Below are 12,101 nucleotides of genomic sequence, written 5' to 3'. Positions count from 1 at the left end.
GTTTATTAAAGTAATAGATCACTGGCTAATTCAGACAGATAATTGGAGACTTCTAATTGGCTTAACACGATAAAGTAGCCATTAAGATGATGCTTTGAAGGAATTGGAAATAGCATGCTTGTTGTAAAAGTAATGAAAAAAGAACTTGAAAATTTAAAAAAAAAGAGATAATTTTGCTAATGTGACATATTACTTTCAGTGAATTAAATTTTTTTTGAAAGCATAATGATCCAAAATGCAATTCTTTAACTGCTAGAGGGTTTTTTTGTGCTCTCAGATAAGCAAAGCATCCTTTAGATGATATGTCTATTTAATGTAAGCATTATCTTCAGAGCACTTGTGTTTAAAAGAAGATAAAATTCTCCAAATAAAAGTTTGCTTATAGTACTGTTTTACTGTGTAATGTGCATAAACTTGAAGTTTGCCAATTTCAAAATATTAGGGTGCTTTAGTTTTACAGTAGGTGTTTTAGTTTTTCTGTAATTAATAGTTTCATTTGCATTTAATGTGTAAAACTTTTTTTTTTCAACTTTCCTATAGGCAAACATCATACTTGAAGTTCCTCCATACCATAACAAAACCATCACAGCTGCAGTTCAGGTGCAGTTTTATCTCTGCAATGGCAAGAGGAAAAAAAGCCAATCTCAACGTTTTACTTACACACCAGGTATCAAATGAAAAATACAAAAGTGGCATTTTATTTTGGTTTTTAAAGTGTACATACAAAAATACTCCAGACAGTCTCGTCCCTTTGACAGGTACATAAGATTAGCTTGGAACTGTTTGTAAAACAGTTACTAAAGCTTGTCTAATTAAAAAGCTGAAATATAGAGCAATAAGCTCCAGTTCTGTGACTACAGCCAGTTATTTCTTCATTACACTTTCTACAGAATAATTTTTGCATTCTACTTTTCTTTGACAATGATGATGAATCTCAGAAGCTGCTCTTTAAATAACCCTGGTGATGACACAGAGGATAGTGAGATCATAGAAGAACAGATTTATACATTTTTTTCCATTCTCAAATGTCAAAAAAGAAAAAAAAAAAACCCAGGTCAAAATATTTTTTCGCCCTCTCTGGACACATTGCAGCTTACTGAGACAAATCAGTTTGTAACTTAGCCAGAAGTAGAAACAGGATATGTTAACTGCAGATGTAGTTAAAACAGCCTTTGGTGTGAGGAAGAGCTTACACGAGGTGTGCAATGCCTGCTCCTTTCCTGCCCCTTGCTTTACTTAAGAGCTGCGTGCCCATTTGGAGCAGTCAGGATTCCCAAGGTACCAGTGATGGTGGGGTCCCTTTGGTGCTGCTTGGAGCACTTGAAGTCAGTTATCTGAAGGAGTCTTTAAAGTCGGATACGGATATTAAAATAAACTTCTTCAAACTTACGTATATGATGGCAAAGCCAACTTCCATTAGTTACCACAATTTAAAATAAGCTGTGCTCACTTGTTGGGCTTTAAAATTACCCACTTTTTAAATTTAGGCAGTGTTACTGAGGTGTCTGGTACGCTAAGTACACATTAACTGTGTTATCAGATTTATGTGGTATTTGTCAACTGTTTTTCAAGAATATCAGCTCCTAAGATAGTTGCACATCTTAAACTATATTTTTGTTTGAAATATCTCTATTTAAATTATTTAAATGGTGGAATGAAGTAATGACAGTTGCTACTTAAGTAAGAAGCAAGTTTAATTGTAACTGCAGCTGTTATTACACAAGCACTTAAAAAACTCTATATGTATTACAGTTCATTTGACTGTAATATTTAGTTAACTGTATTTTATAAAGTAGTAAATGAGCATTTAAGTGTTACCATTTTTCTACTACTTGTACTTAAGATCAGTATCTTGTTGTGAGCCTACCAGTAGTTTAAAAAAAAAATAAACCTGTAACTGAAAGTGTGTCAATTTGTAACTGTTATAAGAACAGTTGTTGCCATCACTGAAATTGGGGGATCTGCTTAAAGGGCTGCTTTAATTAAAACAATTATTCAAACTAGTGTGCGAGTTGGCAAAGTTCAGCTGTCACTGTGATCAGAGGCTAAGGTAAGCCTGAAGCCTGCTAAAAATTTCCTTCACCTTTTCCTAGTGCGTGATACTGAACCCATATCTGCCTGTTGTCACTGGAGCCCAGCAGCATCTCCCCCCCTCTGGTGATGAGAACATCGTTTAGATGAACTGGACTTTCTCTGGCTGGGTTGTAAATGTCATTAAAAACATAGATTGGTTAGGATGCTGTGCTGGAAGGGAAGATACTTGCCCTTGAAAACCTGCTGGGAGAGTTGTTCTGGCTTTGCAGGGTTGATGTAGCAGGCATAAAATCAAAGAAGGTGAAAGCAGAGCAGAAGGGAAATGATGGCACTAACAGTGCTATTGGGGTTGTTAAACAGCAGTTGGTGTGTATTTGTCAAAGGGTATGGATGGGCTGGAATTGTACAACTGTTTTACTTTTTCTAGTTATAATGAAGCAAGAGCACAGAGATGAGGTGGATTTGTCTGCTGTTCCATCTTTGGCCCTGCCGCACGCAGGCAGCATCCAGGGCCTGCACTCGATGCGAACCCAGCTGCCTTCACCAGAGCAAGGACACCCCCATGACAGTTTGCTGTCTACGTCACCCAGGAGCCTCGTGTGTCCCGTTCAGCCACCCTACACAGCCATGGTGACCTCGGCAGTGCCACACCTGCCACATATGCAGGGTAGAAACCTTAGTCCAAGTGAAGAGTGTCATGTTTTGCCTCCTGCTGTGGTTCAGTCTTTTCAGGTAACATCAGCACCTCCTGTGAGGCCTTCTTACCAGCCTATGCAGTCCAACGATGCGTACAATGGACAGCCTGGTCTTCCTATGAACTCTGCCTCCAGCCAAGGATTTGATCCAATTTCATTTCCTCAAGACACGGCTGTACCTCATTTGATAAATCTTAGCTGCCAAGCTCTACCACCAATGCAGTTCCATTCTTCAAATCCAGGTTCTGTGTCAGCATCAAGTGCAGCAGGACACCCACTGGCACATGCAGCTCATTCAGGACAGTCATCTGCTCACCTGCCATCACTGGGATACCACTGCCCGGGCACCGGGCAGGGCTCCATGCCCTCTGCAATGAGCCGCTCCCTCGGCCAGGCTTCTCCCCAGCTGCAGCAGGTCCCGTACCACTCTCCAAATCCAGCGTCCGCTTCATCCCCATCCCCGACAGCTTCCCACCCGCTGGGCCACTCGCCGCTTTCCGGCCCCTCTTCTCCCCAGCTCCAGCCTCTGCCTTACCAATCTCCGAGCTCAGGACCCGCCCCGTCGCCGCCGCCCGGGAGCCGCTCGGGGCAGCACTCGCCGCAGGCCGCCAGCCCCGCGCTGGGAGCCCTGGGCACGGTGTCGCCCCTGGGGCCCCACCCCGTGTGTGACTCGTCTCCTTTTGCACCCGAGGGGGCAGCTGTTCACATCAAACCAGAGCCTGAAGACCGGGAATTGAATTTTCAAACTATAGGACTACAAGACATCACACTAGATGATGGTAAGTGGATATAATACTGCAATACTGGGTATAATCTGCACTGAACTACAAAGTTGGTGTGGGAGGGTTGTTTTGTTTAGAACACACTGCTCTTCACAGAAGAAAATTTATATAATCAGAATGGAGTCATATTTTTGTGTCCAAAGCAACAACTTGTTTAAAACTAATTATATCAGCTGTTAATTTGTAGTTATACAATTCCAGCATTTTAGTCTAATTTGCCCACAGATTTTGGTTTTGTCGTAAAACAAGGCTTGAGGATCAACTCCTACACATTGACACCTGATATTCAAGAAAGTAATTTGAAGCCGTTTCTGATTGTCTCATTGGTATGTTTCAGTGAAAATCATAGTAAGATATCTAAATTGCATAGATGTAGTTTGGAGGCTTGTTTCTTGGAGTTATCCCAGTTTTGAAGGGCAGGCTGGTGCTTTGATAATCTATCACATGCATTTTGGCACTGTCTTGGTCTCCTCACAGACATTCTATAGATAACCTGTCATCATTCAGCACTTCTGCTCACAGTGGCTGTTTGCTTTTTCCACTCTGGCTACCTTTTTGAGAAATTCACTTAACATAAACAGAACAAGGATATTCTAATGCTAAAGGCCAGACTATAAAGGACTGTACTTTAAATATTTGGACAATTTTTATTTAGTTATTAATTAAATAGTTATTCATAAAATTTTCCCACCAAGTGAAAAAAGAAAAATATCAGATCCTAAACATTGGAGTATTTAAGGTGTAGATGCAAAGCAATTTAAAGAACATGTTGTGCTAATAAAGACTGGAAGACTAGAAGGCCTGGCCTTAAAGGTTGTGTAAAATGTGTTTGGTTTTGATGAAGGGAATCGAACCAGTGTCTCTTTTCTAAAGTAGCCTTAAATGTTGTGGTTTGGGGTTTTTTTAACCATCCCTGTTAATTACTTAATTGTATCAGCAGTAGAATAAAGGCTTAAGTGTAGGCCATCTGTTAAATATCCGTGTCTGTCCCAGATCCTTGCATAAATGGAGCTTTGCTATTGTTACCTCCAGACAGTAGTAATAAAATTTAGTAAGAAATGCCTTTAAAGACATGGCATAGTAAGAAGAAAATGAGAGAAACCAATCTAGTTGTGCTTTCAGTTCAATGGCCACCTTAATTAAACAAAGCTCTCTTTTTAGAAACACTGTTTATCAATCAACTTAAGTTTATTTAGAAAGGAAGGAAGAGACTGATTATGTCAAGGACTTGCTGAGGGGAGAAAAGCACAGCTTTATGAAACAGCATGCGGCAAAAAATAGCATTTTATACTTCTATATAGAGGAGTGAGAAAGAAATCTTTTTTTTCCAAGAGGTGTCAGGTTAGAACCTAACTTTTGCTCATCCTTCTTCTCTCCACCCCCCCCCCCCCAAAAAAAAAAAAAGTAGAAACAAATAAAATATAACTAAATACTGTAGTTAGACTGTTCACAGTGTAAGCAGAAGTGTTTAGTATTTATGAGCATCTTGGCAGTTTGTTTATAATTGATCAGAAATTAAAATGGATGCACAGTAAAAAGAAAGTCAGTTTTTTCTCTATATCACAACTATTTGTTGCTTTTCAATACTATTTCCTTTGCTTCAAACTGAAAGTACTGCCTTGTTTCTGTGCTGACAAAGCCATGGGATCACAGGAGAAGCTGTCGGAGCCCCACTGAGAGCGTGGCCACTTGCTGATGGTTTAGAGTACAATGAACATGGGAGTCAGATGGCCACAGCTTAATTAACTTCTTTTTAAAAATGATTGTTATAGAAAATTAAAGAAGTTCTGATAGCTGCTGATTAAACAACACACTTCATATATGGAAAACTGAACATGGATTTAAATGCTGAACTTGCCCTTGGCAGCAGCACTGGGTTTGGGAGCAGGTTCCTGCCTTTCCCTCCCATGCTGCCGCCGTGCGATGATGTCCTGGGGGCTGGGTTTGGGGCTTGCTTGCATTTCCAATCTGCAAATACAAATCAGATGTTGAAATGAACCTGCTGTTCCAAAAGTCTGGAAGGGCACAGTGACAAGAAGCAAAGCTGCTCAGTTCTCTCAATGTGAGTGAATACTTCCTCTGCTTAATCAGCTGTAGGGGGAAAAAAAAGCATGTTTAGACAAGAACACTTTTTTCAATAATTTATCTAACATAATACTCTGGTTTAAAAAATAATTCTAAAATTTCTCTTTCATGTATAATTGAATTTTAGTTTCTGTACAAATAGAGCCAGGCACAAATAACAAATAGGCTATTCTACAATAATGTTATAGCAATTAAAGAAAAAACTCCAAACATAATTACATACATAAAATGAGTGTTGATACAGTATGTTCTCCCAGCTAATACATCAAAACTGAAAGCTCTACTTAGTTGGAAAATAGGGTTTTGAGGGTTACCAATTAAGGCAAATAAACCTCTCAAAACAAAACACTAAGGCAAAGCCAACTGAAAATTCTTTAAATCATGTCTGGATTACTGGCCTTAAATATTTAAATCGGTAGTCTTAAAATAAACAAAAAAACTCTGAGAGCATAAATTACCTTCTTGCTTTTAGGTAATGTACACTGTTTCAAAATTAAAATAGTAGATATCTCTTTGCCAAGAAAATAAAATATTTCAAGAAATATTTTACAAAATTTCAGTGTAGTATGGAAGTGCTGCCCCATGACAAAGTTAATCCCAGAATTACTGTGTAGTTTGACAGAATATGATCTAAAATTCATAAAATCCCAACAAAAAACCCACCATGAAACTTGGAAACCCCCACCCCACCTCCAGATGTGGCAATCTGGATAATAGTTACATGAATTAATTTAAGTAAGACCCCTAGAAGTGACTCTTCACTGCCTCTTCAGCCAACATTCAGGTGTTTTCTTAAAAACACACCAAGAAGCCCTCCAAAACCACTACATAGTACAGAACTACAAAGCTGCTACATCTATCAGTGCTCAAGCCAAGAACATCTGGATTAGTCTTGATCCAGCATCTCCTGGAAAGTGTAATACATTCTCAGCTTCCCTGCAAAGTCCAAGGTGTTTGCCAATCACCAGATGGAGAATCTTTTTAAATTCTGTTGTATTCCTTTGCCCTTTACCTGGGCTCTGTTCAGACTGTGATTGAACACAGGTTACACAATAGAAAGGCAGATCCTGCCCCTGTGTGTCTGCACAAAGGACACTTCTTTCCTTTTTTTCCCCCCATGCTGAAGGTTGTGTGACTTCATTATCTTGTTTTTCAGCAGGACCTTGTTTGATATCCTTAGACTTTTCTAATCTCCACCTTGAATTTGCTTTTATGTTTTGTTTCCCCTTTTCCCATTCTCGATTCCTACAGAAAACACCTTCTAATTCACTTGAAACAAGGGATCAAAATGCATGAGGACACATGGATATGAAATTCAAATTATATTACAGAAATATTTGAAACATAACACAATTTCAAAATACTGCTGTATACTACTACTTCAGAGGTATTCTGGAAAACTTCTCCTTTCTGCTTAGGTTTCTGCAGTAGTCAGGCTGCACAAGCTCAGAAACTTGGGTTGGAACCCAAGTAAGTAAAAGCAGCTTCATGCACTTTTATTTGTCCCCTCTACTTTTTCGACCCCCTAGTGTGTTGGACCTTTTTTCCTCTAACATCTTTCAGCAAGTCAGCCCTCTGGCCAGCACCTCAGATTAACATTTCCCTGGATAGACAGTGGAATGTTTAGGGCTGCAAATAGATGTAAACAAGGCAGCTGAAGTGACAGGAAACAGGCAGCTGGTCATTTCTGTCCTTTCCCATATCCATCATTCATACTGGGCTCTGCTGCACACTCATCTGTTAAAATTTCTTCCCCACTTGAAAGAAAAACTACTCAAAGTTAGACTCAGTCTGGTTATATGATGAGGCCTAATTAATTTCCAGCCCCTCTGTTTTGAAAAGTGTTCCTAATGTAGTGGTTTACCTATTGCCGCTGTCAAGTTTTAGGTTTAAAACTGTTGTAATGCTGTTGATCTCAAATTTAATCTTTTGTGGTTTGCAGTTTAGGAGGGAGTTTACCTTGGATTTTATGGCTTTCTCCAGTGATGAGATTTCTAACATGTACACCTGTTTTTAACCATTTTTAAGATACTGTTCAGCTGTATTCAGCAAATCAGGATGACCTTCTACTAATCCTCTTACATTTTGTTACTCATTGCATCTCCATTACATAAAGCTGGAGATTAGAAAATCCAGTATGTGCATTTACTATAAATCATAACTAGAAATCCCCTAAGCAGTTTGTGTATATAAAGCAATAAGTCTGCTTTGTCAGACACATTCCATTTAGAACTCTCAGCCATTAGCATTCATTCATTTTAATAGTTCTGTGATAACTCTCTAGCTGATAAATTCTCTTGCTGAGAAGCTCAGATTATTCTGATCTTGGCTAGAAGACTTGTACATCTTTGCAGGCAGCTTTTTTTACTGTAGCTTCAGCTTAATTTCTGGAGAATCAAAGTAGTGACTGAATAAGAAAGGATTGGAGAAGGACTATACTTTTTATTTCTGTCTATATTTAAAACTTAATCATTAACAGATCAGTGTTAATTAAGGCAGCATCCTGCCATTGGAGGTCTGCAGAAGCACAGACAGTACTGAGTGCTGGAGTCTGGTGTAGGGTGGAGCAGAGTAGCTCAAACTTGAGATGTACATCTCAAATCCAAGTTGTTTTCATTGTCTCCTGTGTACAGAGCGAGATGTTGCACCTTGCAGTGTGCCCAGTAAGGCCAAGGACTGTAACCTACACTGTACCTGGAACTCTCAGAACAATCCTGCTGATAAGAGGCATTCTGAAAACTATACTAGTATAAAGTGTTAGTAAAGTTGTGTTCAAACTCCTCCTTTTTTAGCATTCTGATTATTAGATCTGTATTGTCAAGCAGTATGAGGCAGCAGTAAAAAGCAGTCCTGAAGTGAAATGTTGAGGTGATAAGGCAGAACCTGAAATGTGTTGAAAGAGAATGGAAATCTACTCTGAGAAATGTGTGTTATGAACAAAATAAAGATCCAGACTGAGCAGTAGTTTAAAAGCTGAAGGGTGGAGCAGTGAGCAAAGGTGAAATGTTATGCATCAGGAGCTGTCAGCAGTTAAAGGATGCTTTGACCATATGTTCTAGGGGATTCACTCACTGTGTCCATAAAAACTGTGTCAGCAAGGCATCCATTGAGAAGACCGGTTACAAATTTCTAATGTGTAAGAATGCCATCTAAATCCTCAGGTGTCTATGGCCAGCTCTCCCTGTGAGAGCTGCAGAACCTCTTGTAACTAATGCAAAGTAAACTCAGCTGGCTGCACCACTTCAAAAATATTCCCATTCAAGAATTGGAAGAGGTTAGAGACTTCTTCCATGAGTGCAGGTGGCACTTCTGCATCAAGATGTGGGTGCTTGGCAATCGCAGCAGAACTGGAAGGAGCTCAGCACACCCTGTGACCCTGGAAAAATCCATGGAAACCCTTGAGCACCACTTTCCACTGCACAGCCCACTCATTCTCCAGAGCCAAAGCTGGCACTGAATTCTGTGTTAGACTCAGCTCTCTTGTTGTGTGAGAGAAGGGGTAAACATGACTGCAGTGAGTTGGTTTCGCCAGGATACAGAAATGCAGAGTGTGATAGCATAGCCAGGACGTGAGCGGGTATTTGTTACTGTAGCACAGAACTGCAGAGCTGGTGCTGTGACTCTGCAGGCACGTTTAGTTTTTCTGTACAGTTGTAACCACAATCTGCACAGGAAAACTGTACTCCAACATTCCATACAGCCTTATTTTATCAGTTAATTAGAAAAAAAAGTAGTACTGCTTAGTGAAGTTGGCATTAAACTTGAAATTACTAAAAGCAAGCCTGGCCTATGGCTTGGAATGGTGACTTGCAAGGCAACCCACCATGTCCTTGATAATTTGCCACAGCAGCCGTGGCCTGACATGTGACTGGTTTGGTCTCAGACCAGCATGATCAGTTGGCTGCTCCAGCACAGGAGACTGAGGGTTAATTATAGCTTGGCAGCTTCTTTTTTTTTCTTTTTTTTTTTTTCTTTGTTTGTTTGTTAGGGAAAGTTGAGTTGCTGGTCAAGTGGAGTCAAAACCAGGCTAAATATATTGCATTAAGCAACGTGATGTAATTGCAGGGATTCTTCACGTAAATTCAGCTGGTAAAGTTCTGTCTGGAGCTGGCAGAAGGTGTATGTCCTAGGAAGTGTGTGCTGCCGTCTGTCCATAGTTTTCCTTGAGGTTTGCTGATCCTGTTTGCCTTTGTCAGAGGAGCAATTCACTCATTTGTCCTCTAAAACACACAATTTGTATCAAACTTCTTTTTGTGAACATATTTGAAAAACTCCACTCTGTGCTACTCACTGAAGCAACACTGCAGACAATCATGCATTCTAGAATATTTTGGGAGATCTACTTTTCTAAAACCAGTACTTCTTCTAGGTTATGTCCCACAGCCCACGCATCCTGCTTCAGTTCAGCAGCAGTAAAGGATACACAGGCTAAACTTTTAATCAGATAGTGCTACAAAAACAGGAAGTTAATTGACTACTGTTGGGAAGAGATGCTGAAAACCAAATGGGATGACTCCAGGAGCTCTTTGGTCTGCCTATATCCATAACAGACCTCTAATTTTAAATTGACTTCCTGCTTTGACCCAAACCGGGTGCTGATAATTGAGGGTTTAAAGCTTTTCTTAACCTTTCTTTACTTAAAGAGTGAGTCACGACAAAGAGGTCATTCAAAAAGTATGAATTTTTGATCAGTTAAACAGATCTACCAGATGTCATTTTTCTTTATTTTTGTTTCAACTTAATAGTTTTCATTTTGGCTTTATATTCTTTGGTTACAGAACGCATTTTAGTAGTGCTTAAGGAAGTAACAAGCTTTCTCAAATGTTTAGGATATTACAAAGAAGAATGGTATTTTTAATGTATATTTTTCTGGTACCTCAAGGTGGAATGTGTGTGTGTAGAACAAAATCTTTATGCTGTATCACACAGATGAGAAGGCTGTTGCTTTATGTCTCACGTTTCCCAAACAAGAAGCAGTGTATGCCCGAGGGCAGTGCATGCTCTGTCCCAGAAGGTGCTGGCTGTAGACATTGTGTGTGCTGTGCATGACACAGTTGTCAGGGATTGATAAAAGCAAACACTCACCACTGTCAGCAGCTTTAGTAGCGCACGCAAGAACCTCAGAATCTTGCTAAGTATGAAACTAATTAGAAAAATTGCTCAGAAGCATATTTCCCTGCCAGAGTGACATATAATCCTGTATAAGATGTGCTGTCTTTATGGTGCAGAGGCTGTTGCTTTATGAGCTGATGAACTCCACTGTTCTGTCTGGAAGCTTTTTGTCAGTGTTCGTTGTCTGGTCTCTTGAAAGCTTCACCTTTCTAAAGAGGGTTGTTGGTACAGTTAATTTGTTTCATCACGAGGCAATTTCCTGCCCATCTCCCTGGATTCATTAGATCTTTATTTAAATATCACTTTGTTGCTGTTTCTGCCATAATTGATGGGGGAAAATGATCTTTTCTTATCTCCTATTATTTGACAAGAATTTGTCCTTAATTTACTCCTTTCCTTCACAGTGGCAGCAAACATTTTCATTGAAACCCAGATAATGCTTTCCACTTCCCATTTAAACACATGTAACTTTACACTTAGAACAGTTAAGCATAAAAAGTCATCCAAAGAGGTAATTTGAGCTGCTTGAATTTCAGAAGGAAGTAAGAGTAGATTCCTTTGTTCTCCGAGGAGTCATCCATAAGCAGGGCTTAGAAACCATGCTGGCAAAACAAATGTGTGCCTCTATCCAGAAGGCACAAATTAGCCAGGGTCCAGAGTAACTTTGTTAATTGCGCTAAAGCCTAGTTTACTAAACTTAAAACCCTGTCTTGGGCAGGAAAAAAAATCAAATGCAACCTTCTTGTAAGTTCTGCATAGCCACTAATCACAACTGAATAAACACAGACTTGTTGGTTAAAATAATGAATACATCATTTGACATTGATTTTTCCTCTAGGAAAAGCAGTTCCATGAATGCAGCTGTGCACTACCTGCAGGGTTTCTCACATGGCCCTGGTCTGAGGGAACCACCTGTGCCAAGATAACACTTGGTGTTCTGCCACTCGCAGCTGTGGTGGCCCAACCACAGAGCAGTGCCGTGGGCAGAGTGTGCAGTGGGACAGCAAAGGGGAGGCAGCAGCTGTGAGCAGCAACAGCTTCCTGTGCTTGCGGGAGAGGGAAAATGGCAGGAAAGGTTTTGTTTACTAGGACTCTTTTACCTGCCGTGGAGTTGCTGTCAAGGGCCCCGAGTACTTCTAATTTGACCACAGTAAGTAAAGCAAATTGAAAAAACTGCAGGAGCAATGTTCTGAACACAAATACTGAAATCAAATTTAAGTAGTGTAAATTCATGATGATACAACTAGGCAGACATCCAAAAATATTATAACCATTACCTTTATGGCTCTGGCTGCTAACTGAAAAGTAACTAAGTACACAAGATAACTGATACTGTTTTTAATAGGCACTCTGATAACTTATAAATAGTTACTTATGTCACAACGCAGTGTTG

The 12,101-nt window shown here is 39.8% G+C and overlaps 1 protein-coding gene and 1 long non-coding RNA gene across 3 annotated transcripts in view; one reads left to right on the top strand and one right to left on the bottom strand.

Annotated features, from left to right (window-relative positions):
- Positions 1-12,101, top strand: part of NFATC3 (nuclear factor of activated T cells 3) — a 66,053-nt gene that overhangs the window by 41,422 nt on the left and 12,530 nt on the right. For both annotated transcript variants that reach the window (XM_069026733.1, XM_069026732.1), the window contains exons 8-9: positions 541-667; positions 2,462-3,508. In XM_069026733.1, coding sequence (XP_068882834.1) covers positions 541-667; positions 2,462-3,508 — 1,174 coding nt within the window. The remainder of the gene's footprint in view (positions 1-540; positions 668-2,461; positions 3,509-12,101) is intronic.
- The window catches only part of LOC138116911 (uncharacterized), a 36,110-nt gene continuing 28,689 nt past the window's right edge, over positions 4,681-12,101 (bottom strand). The window contains exon 3 of the long non-coding RNA XR_011154396.1: positions 4,681-5,602. This is a non-coding gene — a long non-coding RNA (uncharacterized lncRNA). The remainder of the gene's footprint in view (positions 5,603-12,101) is intronic.

The sequence above is a fragment of the Aphelocoma coerulescens genome, chromosome 11, assembly GCF_041296385.1.
Source record: "Aphelocoma coerulescens isolate FSJ_1873_10779 chromosome 11, UR_Acoe_1.0, whole genome shotgun sequence".
In the NCBI taxonomy this organism is placed as follows: Eukaryota; Metazoa; Chordata; class Aves; order Passeriformes; family Corvidae; genus Aphelocoma; species Aphelocoma coerulescens.
This window is presented reverse-complemented; position numbering and strand designations above follow the sequence as displayed.